The sequence below is a fragment of the Pteropus medius genome, unplaced genomic scaffold (assembly GCF_902729225.1).
Source record: "Pteropus medius unplaced genomic scaffold, Ma_sr-lr_union100, whole genome shotgun sequence".
In the NCBI taxonomy this organism is placed as follows: Eukaryota; Metazoa; Chordata; class Mammalia; order Chiroptera; family Pteropodidae; genus Pteropus; species Pteropus medius.
Window position 1 is genome coordinate 7,976,563 of NW_024353908.1, and position 15,937 is coordinate 7,992,499.

At 32.5% G+C, this 15,937-nt stretch overlaps 1 protein-coding gene across 1 annotated transcript in view; it reads left to right on the forward strand.

The window, feature by feature from the left end:
* LOC120593752 (ankyrin repeat domain-containing protein 26-like) overlaps window positions 1–15,937 on the forward strand; it is a gene marked incomplete at its 3' end in the record, with an annotated part of 90,024 nt that overhangs the window by 54,976 nt on the left and 19,111 nt on the right. The window contains 5 exon segments of the mRNA XM_039851660.1: window positions 393–421; window positions 516–588; window positions 4,187–4,249; window positions 6,350–6,432; window positions 9,708–9,868. Of these exon segments, the coding sequence (XP_039707594.1) occupies window positions 393–421; window positions 516–588; window positions 4,187–4,249; window positions 6,350–6,432; window positions 9,708–9,868 (409 nt within the window).

Here is a 15,937-nt window from a genome sequence, read left to right on the forward strand (position 1 = left end):
GTTGCATTCTATCATCAGGTTTCACATGGATCCTGTCAGGGTCATGATTTGTTGCTCAAAAAAAAGATTACTTTTCACCCATCAATCAGCATGTTGATGTTGGTATATGCACACTGATCTAGTGGAAATATAACCTTTCTTTTGAAAGCTCAGCTGCATGTTTTGTTAAACCTATATTTCCGTTTTTTCTTCAGTATTCATAATGGATTTGCATTTATGTCTTGTTGCTGTCCTAATACTCCCTTCACTCTCTCCCCCCCAAAAATATAAACACCTAATATAGTCATTTCCCAAATCAAATATGAGTATCAGCTCTATACTAACTGAGTGCGAATGTACGGTTGGCTTTCATATTCACATATCACTGAGTATATGTCCCTTTGCATTTTTAGATTCTCTTGAAAAATATCCTCACTTGAAGGTAATAACTTTTATACTTTTTATCTTGAATAATGAAGTACAGATTGTATGAAATGTACATTAGTTTTTAATCATTTGTTTCAAAACCCATTCAGCCTACCATTGAAGTGAAAGATGCTGTGGTTAAAAAAGCAGTAGAAATAAAGGATACACTAACATCCAGATCAGGTAAATTTTGTAAAACAATATTAACTCTGGAAGAAAGTACAGAAGATATTTGACATGCTCATAGTCTTCATATTCCTAATTCCTTTCTCTTTCCCTCTCTTTTCCAAGCATGATTATAGCTAAATAGAAGCAAGGGGAGGAAGCAGCAGAGATGATAGATGTAAGGTACTACTGCTAAAGAAAGAGAGGTTGGGCGGGGGGCGGGAAGAAGTGGTGAGACAATCTACAAAAAGAATGGGAAAAGGGGAAGTATCTAGACCAAAAGTATATAAATTACTTTTGGAGAAGAAAGAAGATAGTGAACAAAAGGAGGGAAGAAAGGAAGATATTAGCTAGGTAAATATAGAGTTGATGAGGAAATTTGAGAGGCCTCACTTTAGAAGGCTTTAGAATATTTGCAATGAAACAGAAGATGAGATCATTCCAGAGAACACTGGTAGCAGAAAGAAGTTCAAAAATTGGGATGAACTGTAGCCACTCACTGATCCATCTTAAGATAATCAGGCATCAAAGGTATATGTTACACTGGTTTGTGTTATTCAAAGGAGATTAGTTTGAATACAGAAGTATTGGCTGACTTTTTAAGATAGTTAATTTTTGATCAGTTAGCTGGTTCATAAAAATTTTTTAAAGACCAGCATGATATATGAAGCCCAGCTAAGTATGAAATAAAAAGAAAAGAAATTCTAGCATTTATTCCCTAAATGATAAATATTTACTTTTAATAATATTACACTGATTTTTAAACATAAAAGATTTTACTATATATTTCTCTTTCAATTAATTTTTCTTATATTAATAACCATATTTCAATGTTGTAAGCTCATTACACATTACTTCTTAGATATATTTTCTGTACATTTTGCTGAAGTGGTTTAAGATCTTTGAGGTGGCCAAATTAGAGGACAGAAGAAATTTAAGCATAGCATTTGGGGACATTAGTATGGACAAAATGAATAGTTTTATTAAGTATTGTTCTACAAGTGTATATCCAAACTGGTCAATTCATATAACTTTCTCAGTTGCTAAATCAATTATGCATTCAACCGAATTCTCATGACAACTGTGTACTTGCTAAATCAAAGGGCACATTGATGACCATGATTAAAACTTGTAGCATAATGATATAAATGACTCTGGTGATCTCAATTCAAGATATTCTGTTGTATTCTATCATCAGGTTTCACATGGATCCTATCTGGGTCATGCTTTATTCCTCTCATGAAAGATCATGTTTCACCTCATTAATCAGCATGTTGACATTGGTATAGGAAGAATGATCTTGTTTAGTGAGAATCATTGAAACATAACCTTACTTTTGAAAGCTCAACTCTCCCTTTCATTAGATTATACTTCTTTGCAGTATATATAGTGGATTTATATTTCTGTCATGTTGCTCTTCTATACTCTTTCACTACCCCCCAAAAAACACTAACCGCTACTACAGTCATTTCCAAAGCCAAACATGAGGATTCAGCTCCACACTAATTCTGCATGAATGTGTAGATGGCTTTCCTAGTCACATATAATTGAGTACATGTCCCTTTGCATTTTTAGATTCCCTTGAGAAATATCCTCACTTGAAGGTAATAACTTCTATATTTTTATCTTGAATAATTAAGTATAAATTATATGAAATGTACATTAGTTATTAATCATCTTGTTTCAAAATCCATTCAGCATCCCATTGAAGTGAAAGATTCTAATCCCAAGAAAGCAATAGAAATGAAGGATATACAAACATCCAGATCAGGTAAATTTTGTGAATCAAATTGAACTCTCGAAAGGAGTACACAAAAATATTTGACATGCTCATTGTTTTTCTATTTCTTCTTTTACAAATTTATTTGACAGATTTGAGATAAAGTAGATGTCATTTTGGTATCCATGTTTGAGAAAAAAAGTTATTTACAAAAATAAGTAAAGTAAAATTTTAAAATGTAATCTTTAACTCTGATCTGTTTTGTTTTGGTTCAGTACTCTAAATTTTTCATGCTGGAATTTTTGTACTTATTTGAATTTCCCAGAAGTTGATGATAAAGTTTCTTCTCACTATTTTAAAATATTTATTGAGTTCCAACCTTTACTTAGAGTAAAGCTTCAGTTTCTAATATATCACTGTGTTTTAAAAGTATATCATCTAAATGTTGTCATACTGATGAGCTTATTACAACCAGTTTTTCTGATTAGCTGACTCTGTGGGTGGGGGGGAGGAGAGAGGGTGTTGTTTATGATGTCTTTGATGATTGAAAATAAAGAAGAAATTCATCATAATGAATATTTGGTAGACACAATCTTTTTAAAAAAGTAATTCTGATACTTTTAGCCTTAGGATCTTTTTTATTATATTAATAGTTTTTGAGAATATTAAATAATTTTTAAAATTAGGTTTGATATATATATAGAGAGAGACAATATTTTAAATTAAAACTGAAAATTTTCAAATACAAACACACATAGTCATACATTCCATTAGCCAGTAGAAGTATGACCTCTTAATCATAGAGTTGTGATGTTACCACATTTCATGTCTGTGGAAAACTCTACTGTACACTTATACTAGAATGAGAGTGAAAAGAGCAAATAACATTTAGCATTCCTGTGAAAATAGTTTGACCTCTTGGACTCCCTAAAACAATGGATATTTGGACTCTAGGCATTCTCAGATGATACCAAGAAACACCGTTTTATAACTTATATGAGGTTCGTGGATATGAAATTATAAAGAAACCCCCCATGATAAAGCAGGCTTTTAAGCTTTACTTCTACATTTGTTGCTTTTTTATTTCACTTGTCTTAAAAAGTTTGAATCTAAGAAATTTGATTTTTTTAGAAAAGGAAAATGTGTGTGTTGTATGCTCATTTTCTGTCACATGACACTCTTGGTGGATTGTGGTTGACCTAGATGTACTTACGTTTACATGAAACAATAAGGTCGCCCAAGATTGTCATTGTCATATGAATTTCTGTCTATCTAAGGCTTAGGAAGTAAATTCTGAAGATATTGGTGGATTTTAAAAAGACCATTTTATTGTAATTAAGTAGTTTCTTATTAAAGGTAGTATCATTCATTAAAAGTTTTTTCAACTTAAACTTAGAATAAATGGTTAGACAGAAATTTTGATAATAACAAAAATTTCGTACCCTGAAGAATCTTAATTACTAATAAGCAAAGGTTTTCTGGAAAATACCCCATGTGATAAAAATTGCTGAGTGACAATCATTTATTAAACTTATCTATGTGAATGACAAGTATAGGACATATAAAATAAAATATGTTGTGAAGGAGCAGTGTCCTTGGGGGTTGACAGGGACGTGGCACTGCTGCTCTGGAGACAGAACTTTTACAGGTTAGTGAAATTAGTATTGCTTACATTCTAATTAATGAAAACTTCATTTTCAGATTCTTCAGATTGGGAATGTCCTAGTTTGCCCCTCTATCATGAGACCTGTCAAAGACCTGGGGATTTGAATGTTGACAATAAATGTCCATTTGTATCACAATCGATGACCCCACATCAGTCAGCATCCACAGACTTTGGACAGATGACCTTGATACATAAAGACAAGACTAATATTGAAGCTGTGTTTCTAATAGGGAAGGATAGGCTCCATGACCTGCATGGATCACAGCTACCAGAAAACAGAGAGAGCAAAGAAGGTAATAAAGAAACAAAAAGAGTTCAAACCTAGACCACCACTGGGGGCTTCACCATACTTCTGAGTTTTCAAAAATCATTTTGTGGCAAAATCTAGTTTTCTTTTGTCTGTGCAACACACATCATAACATAGCAAACTCTTGGCATTTTTCCTATAACCAAGGTGACATATACCTATATAAGAAGGAAAATTGGGGAGAATAATTTCATTTAGATCAGTATTTAGCATGTGTTTGGCATTGGGTACCAAGATTTTATTTAGAACTCTAAGACTAGATGGAAAAACTAGGTAGAGATTTAAAGATTGCCAACAGACACAAAACATAGTTTCTTAGCTTTTTTTTATAGCTCTGAATTCACAAATATTAGTTATCACAATATTCAGTGTAACTGAAAAAGCACCTTTTGAAGCCAAATATTAAATTTCTTGTGTGTTTTATGATTTTATATATTTTAGAATAAGCTTTTCTAGCAGTAATGGGTATCTTTGAGAATTTGCTGTATAGTACTTCCTCTAAGTTGTATTCATAGAGTGTGTCACCTTAAAAATTTTTTTGATGAATAAATAGTTCACAAGAAATGTTGTTTTAAAGGAGAGCTGTATCACTTAAAAACAACATATGGAAAACCAATTTTAATTTTGCTATGATACTCATTCTATGGACTGACTATATCTAATATGTGTTTCACTTAATGAATCATTAATTTAGGGCCCTTTATCAGTCATATGATCAGGTCTGCAGTTATAAAACATACAGTATTTTTTCACCTCTATAGTTTCACATTCTTTCCTTTTCTTAACTCTGGAATTAACATTGTCTTTACAAAAAGACTTTCAATTATCTCCTAAAGTAGTGGCTGCAAGCTATAAATTTAAAGTTACTTACATATGTATACAAGTGTTTTATTTCTTTAGGTGCTTGGTAAACACATACCCAAGGTCCCTTAACACAGAAATATGTAAAACATAAAAACTACAAAAGGAATTGAAGCAACTTAACAGAGTTCACATAGTTCATTTCACTTCTTAGTTGATAACTCTGTAAAGCCATGAGCAGAGCCTAGTTTTCCAGGTACCCGGGATTTATTCATCTAGTCATAGAATAAAGATTTATTCTGCAGTGGGTGCATCTTAAATATTTACATCTTAAATATTTCTAGAACATTGCCTTAGGCCTGGCCTGTATCATCTATATTTTACATTATTGCCTGCTAAATTGTCTCCTATTTATTCATATGCCCCTCCAATTCATCACTACCACAGCATTTAGAATGATCAACTTCCAAAGTATATTTGACCGTGAGCCACTGGTTGAACCATATTGCTGTCCAGGCATCCTAAAATTACATATATGTCTTTTATGATCTGACTTCTACCTAACTTTCCATCTGTAGAGCTTTCTACGATCTGCCTTTCCTCTAGAATTACTGAACTGCTGGTCATGCCTGCCTCACCATCTATGTTAGACAAACTTTATGCTGTTGTATGCTTCTCCCCCTGTCTTCATAGCACAGCCTTGCATGCTCTCTGCCTTTCCTGCCCTCTACCCCTTTGATTCTGGCTAACCTCATAGTTTAAGTCTCAGCAGAGGCATTATCTCTAAAAAAGCCATTTTTGACACCTCCTGTCTTTAAACCCCAGTGCTGAGTCCTAAAAGATGAAAGATATTTGTCAAAATACTAGGAAAAACATTTCCAATATAAAGAAGGGTGTACACTGATAAAAACATTAAAATTAACAGTAATTTTGGAAACCATAAATAATGATGCAGTTGAAGCTTAGAGTGTTTTAAAAATAAATGAGCAGTTATATTGTGACTTTATATATTGTACTGTTTCCAAATTTTGTTTTATTTTTGATTGTTTTTTTTATTGATGTTGCATGAATATGAATTTGTGAATGAGTTTCTGAGGTGTTTGTATGCCTTGAACATTATGACATCTATTATTTCCTAAATAGTTTGTTAAAGTTTTAGATAATTAGAAGTATCTTTTTAAAGAGGTAAATATTCAGCTAAGGGTTAAGTTTAACTTAATTTCTCAATTCATAAAATGTTATTTTCTATTTTTCATAAAGATTTATAAATTTAACTAATATATAGATTTGTCAGCAGAACTAGACTTATCAATAACATCAGAGGAAGAGCAAGAAAGACTTGATGGAAGCCAACATAACTACCCACAGGTACATAAAAATTTAATTTGAATTTTTTGGTATAATATCATTTTCTAGGATTTCATAAGGAATCATAATTCAATTGAAATTAACTTTCAAGCTACCCATTTAGAGTTAATAAATCATAATTGATGATTTAGTTTTATAACATTTTACCTAGTTATAAACTTAAAATAATGTTTGAATTTATAGTAACTTAGAGCTAAGCTTTTTCCTTGGAATTGTTCTGAATATTGTTGGCTTCTGTCATTTTTATAACTTCCATATAAGATAAAGAAGGTAACATCAAATATCGAATCATATGGTTAAAAGATGAAATTATGAACAATATAAAAATGATGGCCTTTAGGTTAGATACATGTGAAAGGAGTCATCATCCTCAGTGATTCCAAATTTGTAGGTTGATATTGCTAGTCACTAATGTCACGGTTAAAATTTATTCTGTCTTGTGATCTCTGTGTAATTGACTTCATAATCTATAGTCACGGAGAAAATGGGGTCATAAAATCAACTCAACTGACTCTTAAGAGAATCACAGCTTCCAGGATGGAATCTTTTTTTTTTTTAGAGTATAAACATTTTATTACAGTATAGGAAATTAGTAATATTATAAAAAATTTTATCCACTCTTATTTGTAGATGTTAGAATATATTAGAATTGGATACAACAGATAAGTATATCAGTAAATAACACTATCATAGTATATAATTGAATTAAAATTGAGGAACTTGCTTTTCTTTCTGATCAATGTTAATAATAATTTAAAGTTTGCTCCTTCTCCATATCTTAAGATATGGTGAGGTAAAATGTTTTAAATGAGGACGCTTTTGTAACATTAATAATCATTGACTCATTTTTGGTGGATTTAATATATAATAAGTTGTTTAGTTCAAATAGGGACAAAATTAGGCGTGCCAGTTCATGATTTTGTCCTAATTTAGACTAAGGCAGGTTATTTTTCACTTCTTAGTTACAATCCAGTGATTTGGGAGTACCTAAACATGGTTTTAAAAATTTAACTGTTAAATTTTAAAGATATTCTAATATTCCTTTGTCCATTCACGATTCCTCAAGGATCAAGTCATTTCACAAACATGTACCCCAGCAGGAAAGACATTTGAAAATCAAACCAAGCAAATTAGTCTTCCACTTTTGCATCTGCAAAAAATGTCTCAAAGATCAGACATGAATAAGGAATGTGATAAAGATGATATGTCTGCATATTCAGGACATCTTTATGTGCAAAGGATTGAGGAAATGTGGATCAAACAAGGTAACTTAGAGTGGAAAAATCAGTCAAAACTCATCCCAAATGAGTTAAAGCAGACTTCTGGTGAAATTTGTGGAAAATACAAAACTACTGGTTGTCCTGAGGAAGAGCCAACACATGACAACTCTAAAGAAGGAGCAAGCTTAAGAGAAATACCTTCTAATTTGCCAAATAATATACTTCATTGTGAGGGAAGAGATGCATTTGGAGAGTCCATCTCTGCAGCATTCCAGGCATTTCCTGAACAAGAAGAACCCCATGTCGAAAATGTCTTTCCATCTCATTCAGGCTCTGGGTCCCTGGGATATGCTTTCCAGTCATCTTCTAAGCTTTGTTTAAATGAAAATAAACTACAGCTTGAGAATGAGAACAAATCAGACTCTGAGCATGTTTTTAATGAAAATAAGGAGAATTTCTACAGTGATTCAGAAAATAAAAATAGGAACCCAGGGGTTACACTGGAAGTGAAAGAGGACCAAGAGTTTGATATGCAGATGACAAAAGACATGAACCCAAACATCACTGACTGGAAATTCAGCGTCAAACACACTCATCAATCTAGTGATCCACAAAATCTTCTAGATTTGGGTTTTGCTGACTTCAATGAAGTGAAACACACAATTCAAATTAAAAGGCACACTATTTCTGCTGTTACAAATACTTGTAAGGAAACAAAACCTAATCAAGAACTGCTCCAGAAGCCATCACTTGCAGATAATTGCAGCGCTAATGGCTGTAAAAGCTTGGAAACTGAATTAGAAAATGTAAGTTATGTGCTACAGTAGCACTCTACTTTGTTATCATCAAAATTACTAGTTATTAGATTTCATGTTTTGTTCCTAATGCATGCATGCTCAAATATTGGACCCTCAAATTAATCTGAAATCCGAAGTATTTCATCACATGGCAATTTGTTCCACATCCTATATAAACATTTCAGTATATTGAGTAAAACCTATTATATATGTATATAATTTTATCAACACTCTCAGTTGTTTTTGTTAAGTCAAATCTATATATTATGTTGTTTAATAAAGTATGGTGCATTTTGACATGCATGATTTTATCAGAGAGGAAGCATAAACCCTATGCAAAATTTTCAGTATTTAGCTCTAAAGGAGAAAACTGAGTTTTGTGGTGCATTGACTTTTTAAGACAGACAAATTTGAGATATTCTCCTTCCAAAGACAAAGTGGATGAGCTCTCCCCACTACACTAAGGCATTAAATGACTTTGCAAAAGTCACACTTTTAATTATCTCATTCAGCATTGGAGAGTTGTATTACCTCTCTCGGTGCCATTAAATGCTAGGCAATGTATCTTTAGTAGCTTTGGACGAATTATGTATGCTTTCTTGATTTCATTCCCATTATTGGTAAATATGGCCTGAAGTAGATACTTACTTCTAGACCCTCTTTCTATATAATTTTATGGCATTGAATGTGAATTTGGGGGAGCATTACTCATTTTCCAGAATTCTACATTAGCTAACAACTTATCAGATTCACTCAGCTTCTGTGTTATGGTAAACTTTGGATCATCTATTTTATGAATAACACCACGTCTTTGATCTTCCCACAAACTAAAAGAAAAACTAATTGGAAAAGGCAGAAAGAGGAAGCACAATATCACAGCCCCTAAATCTGGCTGTCTAATGCAGAATCAAGGTGGTGAAAACAGAAGAGAACAAATTTTGTGCCTCTGTCTTTTCATTTCTCTGTCTCTGCTAGTCAAATATGGGGTGTGTGTGGATGTTATGCATCACTGAGTAAATGTGAACAAGAGCACAAAGTTAAGAAAGCCTTTTCTGACATGTTGGAAAATTCTGCTTCCTTTACTGAAATAGAAAACGTCAATGATATGTAATAATAAAGTAAGCACAAAAATGTTTCTATTGATGAAAGTCATGACAATGAAACTCAGAGCCAAATGATAAAATTAATGAAAATAGAAAGGGTCTTTATAATGAAGAAAGTAATAGCAATTATTCTTAATATCAATCTTTCATTGAAGCTTGTAGAAGAAAGGAAGAAGCACAAAAATAGTGACATGGAAGTAACAGAAAACATACGTAATGCTGCTGCTAAAGACAGCGAGGGATTAATTCAACACAGAAAGAATGGGAAAACTGATAACGAGCAATTTTCTATTATGGAAAAAGAAGATTCTGATAGGTAAGCCTATAACAATAGGTAACAGTCAATAATTGTTATTTTCCTATAAAACAAATTTTAATTTGAGTTCATATTCATAATTAACAAATTTTACATTTTTACTAGGGACATTCAGCCTTGTCTGGTAATTAGAAACATGTAAATTAACAATGAAATGCCATTTTGAAGTCAAAATGATAAATGTTTTTGAAAAATAACAGCCAGGGTTGGCAAATGGGAGAAAAGGGCATTCTCATATACTGTTGGTAGATGAAATTGATACATCTTTTTGGAAATACCAGTAATTTAGCAGTGTGTTTCAAAATTTCAAATATGTCATCCCTTCAACTGAACAGCTTCATTTCTGGAACTAGATCCTACAGGAAAACAGGATTTGTGTAAACACACACACACACAATCTAAGGGAATTTCTTATATATTATTATGCACATAAAGCATACAGTAGGTCATTATACATACTCTACAGTTTGACATAAGTTAAGGATATATAATATGTATATATGCATTAAGGATATTTATATAAATATGTTACATCTATATATGTTAAGAATATTTATTATAAACTATGTTTCAAAAAGTTGAAGGTGTCTAAATACCTATCAATAAGGAAATGAACTATTATAACCATAAGATAATGTAGTATACAACCATTGGGAAAAAATGAAGTTAAGTCTACAGTATGCTAATCATTTCACAATTAAAGTATATTTAAGGCATTTGGTTTTATGTCCTGTCCTAACCAAATTTTGTTGGAATACCTTTAATATCTGCTGAGTTTCAACAGTAAGTTATTTGCTATAGTAGCGCTCTTCTTTGATACCATCAAAATTGCTAGTTATTAGATTTTTGTGTTTTGTTCCTAATGCGTGCGTGCTCAAATATTGGACCTTCAAATTAATCTGAAATCCAAAGAATTTTACATGGCAACCTGTTCCACATCCTATGTAAACATTTCAGTATATTGAGTAAAATCTATTAAAGCACATCAAGGGATCGATCTGCTACATCAGGTTTTGAGATACTTTTCTGTGAAAAGCCAGATAAATATTTTAGGCTTTGTGGACCATCTGGTCCCTTTTCTTGCAGTCTGAAATCTGTTATAAACAATAGGTAGATTAATGTCTCTTCACTGCCATATCCTCAGTGCCGTGAAGAAGGCCTAAAGTACTCAAATATTTACTGAGTAAAAGAAGTTAAACATATGTGTATTGTTTTACATGTTATGCTAATTCTCACTTAAACAAGACACAAGTTTGATGTGGGCTCATTTTGACAATTTTACCTGTCAATTATGTGCATTTTATAAATTCTTTTTGGCTCTTTCTAATAAGCTATATTCCCTCCTTGACTGGTTTCCCATTTAGGGAGAAAAGCCCAAGACTGTTTACTCACCTATTCTTTTACTGGTATTTATAATAGTTTTAATTACTGAAAAAATGGATCAAAGTAGTAGCATTATTTTTTCTTTTTTTATTAATTATTTTATTTTTATTATGGTGACATTGATTAATGAAATTCAGTAACTTTCACTTGTAAAATTCAACAGTAAAGCATATATATATTGCATTGTGTTCACCGCCCATCTATTTCATTCTGTTACCACATATTTGACCCCTTCTACCATGTCTACCTCCCCTCAAACCCCCTAATCCCAGTTAATCACTAGTCTATTGTCCATGTCCATGAGTCTCTATTTGTTTGCCCTGTTTGTTTGATGCTTTTAGGTTTATATCCCACATATAAGTGACATCACATGGTTTTCAACTTTTTCTATCTGACTTATTTCACTTAGCATGATTATCTCGAGATCCATTCACGTTGTCACAAATGGTAGTATTTCATTTCTTCTTATGGCTGAGTAATATTCCATTGTATATGTACCACAGCTTCTTTATTCAATCTTCTATTGTAGGACACTTCGGATGCTTTCATGTCCTGGCCACTGTGAATAATGCTGCTACGAACATCAGTGTGCAAATATCTTTTCATATATGGGTTTGGAGTAAATACCCAGTAGAGGGATTGCTGGATCATATGGGTAGATCAATTCTTAGTTTTTCGAGGAACCTCCATACTGTTTTCCATAGTAGTTGTACCAATTTGCAGTCCCGCCAGCAGTGTATGAGAGTTCCTTTTTCTCTACATCCTCTCCAACATTTGTATGACTTGTTCTGTTGATTATAGCTATTCTAACAGGTGTGAGATGGCATCCCATTGTGGTTTTGATTTGCATTTTCCTAATTGCTAATGATGTTCAACATCTTTTCACATGTTTGTTGATCATTTGTATGTCTTCTTGGGAGAAGTGTCTGTTCAGGTTCTCTGAATTTTTTTACATTGAATTGTTTGGTTTTTTTGTTTTGAGTTGTATGTGTTCTTTCTATATTTTGTACATTAGAGACATTGTTTGCAAATATATTTACTCATTCAGATGATTGCCTCTTTACCTTGTTGATGGTTTCTTTTGCTGAGCAGAAGCTTTTTAGTTTGATGCAGACTCATTCATTTATTTTTGTTTTTGCTTTCCTTGTCGTTGAGGTCAAATCATAAAATCCTCTTTATGTCCAATGTTCATCAGTTTAGTTCCTATGTTTTCTTCTATGCAATCTATTGTTTCAGGCCTCATATTCAGGTCCTTAATCCATTTTGAGTTCATTTTGATGTGTGGTTATAGATAACAGTCTAGTTTCATTTTATATAGGTAGCTTTCCAGTTTTCCAAACACCATTTATTGAAGAGGCTCTTCTTTCTCCACTGTATGTTCTTTTGTCGAAAATTATTTGCCCACATAAATATAGATTTACTTCCGGACGCTTAATACCATTTCACTGGTCCATGTGTCTGTTTTCCTGCCAATACCATGCCATTTTGATTACTGTCTCTTTGTAGTATAATTTAAAGTCGGGCAGAGTAATTCCAACAGCCTTGTTCTTTATTCTCAGGATGACTTTGGCAATTCGGAGTCTTTTGTGCTTCCATACAAATCTGATGATTTTTTTTTTCTATTTCTTTTAAAAATGCTGATGGGATTTTGATGGGGATTGCATTAAATTTGTATAATGCTTTCAGTAATATGGTTATTTTAACTATGCTGATTCTTCCAATCCAAGAACACGGAATATCTTTCCATTTCGTTGTATCTTCTTCAATTTTTCTAACAAGGTCTTATAGTTTTCATTATATAGGTCCTTCACATGTTTCATTAGATTTATTCCTAAGTATTTTATTCTTTTTGTTGCAATTGCAAAAGGAATTATTTTTTCCACTTCTTTTTCTGACACTTCATTCTTAGAGCATAGGAACGCTATGGATTTTTGAACACAGATTTTTGTACTCAGAAACTTTATTTGCTTATTGTTTCTAGTAGTGTTCTTGTGGAGCCTTTAAGGTTTTCCATATAGAGAATCATGTCATCCACAAATAGTGACAGTTTGATTTCTTTGTTTCCTATTTGGATGTCTTTTATATCTTTCTCTTGCTTGATTGCACTTGCCAGGTCCTCCAATGTTAAATTGAACAAACGTGGCGATAGTGGACAGCCTTGTCTTTTTCCTGATCTTAGAGGGAAGGTTTTTAGTTTTTCAACATTAAGTATTGTATTGGCTGAGGGTTTTTCATCTATGGCCTTTATTATGTTAAGGTACTTTCCTTCTATACCAATTTTGTTAAGAATTTTGATCATAAATGGATGCTATGTCTTGTCAAAGTCTTTTTCTACATCTATTGATATGATCATATAATTCTTATTATTCAACTTGTTTATGTGATGTATGATATTAATTGATTTGTGTATGTTGAACTATACCTGTGTCCCTGTAATTGAGCCAATTTGATCATGGTTTATAATCTTTTTAATATGTTGCTGTATTTGGTTCACTAGCATCTTATTTAGGATTTTTGCATCTCTGTTCATGAGAGATATTTGTCTATAGTTTTCTTATTTGTGTTATCTTTATCAGGTTTTGGTATCAAGGTAATATTTCTCTTATAAAATGAGTCAGGAAATATTGCCTCCTCTTCAACTTTTTGGAACAGTTGGAGAAGAACAGGTATTAAATCTTTGAATGTTTGGTAGAATTCACTGGTGAAGCCATCTGGTCCTGGACTTTTTACCTTTTGGTAGGTTTTTGATGATTGTTTCCATTTCCATACTGCTGATTAGTCTATTTAAATTTTCTAGTTCTTTTGATTTAGTCTAGAAAGGTTTTATCTTTCTAAGTACTTGTCCATTTCTTCTAGGTTATTAAATTTGGTGTTATATACTTTTTTCATAGTATTCTCGTATGATCCTTTGTATTTCTGTGATGTCAGTCATAATTTCCCCTCTTTCATCCCTGATTTCGTTTGTGTCCTTTCTCTGTTTTCTTTAGTGAGTCTAGCCAGGAGTTTGTCAATCATATTAACCTTCTCAAAGAATCAACTCTTTGTTGCATTTATTTTTTTCTATTGTGTTTTTGTTTCAATTTCATTTATTTCTTCTATAATTTTGATTATTTCTTTCCTTCTGCTGATTTTAGGCTTCATTTGTTCCACTTTTCTAGTTTTTTAAGGTGAAGAGTTAGATTGGTTTTGGGGGGCTCATTTTTGTTTTTGGAGATAGGCCTGTAATGGTATGAACTTTTCTCTTATGACTACTATTGCTGTGTTCCAAAAGTTTTGATATGTTGTACTATCATTATCATTCATTTCTATGTATCTCTTGATCTCTCTTTTTATTTGTTCTCTGACCGGTTATTCTTCAGTAGCATGTTGTTTAATCTCCATGTATTTGTGGTTCTTCCTGCTTTCTCTTTGCATTTGATTTCTAGTTTCAAAGCATTATGATTAGAGAATATAGTTGATATAATTTCAACCCTCTTTGAGGTTATCACTGTGTCCGAGTATGTGGTCAATCCTTGAGAATGTTCCATGTGCACTGGAGAAGAATGTATAAGCAGCTGTTTGGGGATGGAAGGCTCTGTAAATGTCAATTATGGCCAGTTGTTCTAATATATCATTTAAGGATGCTATTTCCTAATTGATTTTCTGTTTAGATGATCTGTCCATATCTGACAGTGGGGTATTTAGGTCCCTTAACTAAGATAATATTTTGGTCTGTCTCTCCCTTTAGTTCTGTTAGTAATTGCTTTACATATTTCAGGGCTCCCTGATTGGGAGCATTGATATTAATAAGTGTTATGTCTTCTTGGTGCATAATTCCCTTTAACATTATGAAGTGTCCCTCGGTATCTTTCTTTGTCTTTTTTATTTTTGAAGTCTATTTTGTCCGATATTAGTATCGCTACTCCCGCTTTTCTCTGAATGCCTTTTGCTTGGAATATCATATTTCACCCTTTCACTTTGAGTCTATATTTGTCTTTCGAACTGAGATGTGTCTCCTGGAGGCAGCATATGGTTGGGTTTTGTTTTTTGATCCATTCTGCAACTCTGTGTCTTTTTATTGATGAGTTCAGTACACTTACATTTAAGGTGATTATTGAAATATGAGGTCTTCTTATAGCCATTTTATCTTCTGCTTTCTGGTAGCTCGGTGTTTCCATTGCTTCCTTATCCTCGTGATTCTGTTTTCTTCATTTTGGTTGACTTTTGTGGCTTTTGCCTCTGGTTCTTCTTGTTTTATGTTATGTACTTTGCTTCTGACTCTTTGGCATGTAGTTACCATTATGAATATGTAAGAGATAGTTTACATATATATAATATATATATATATTATATATAACATATATACAGTATATATAATATACATACAGTAGTTCCTTTTCTTCTCCATTTGCCGTATCTCCATTCCCCTTTTCCAATTTGGATCTTTGAATTCTCCCCTTTTCTGTTATTGTTGTCTCAATTTGTCCCTATATGTTCTTAACATTCCTAAGTACCTTGCAATAGCAAATCTCATCTTATGTTTAAGCTTATAAGGCCCTGTTCTTAGTAAGGGTTGCACTCCTCTACTATCTGTCTACTAGTCGCTTTACTCATGGTTATGTATTTTTTGTCATTTTAGGTGAGCTGACCCCTTTCGGTATTTCCTATAATGTGGGTCTCGTACTGGAGAATTACTTCAATTTTTGT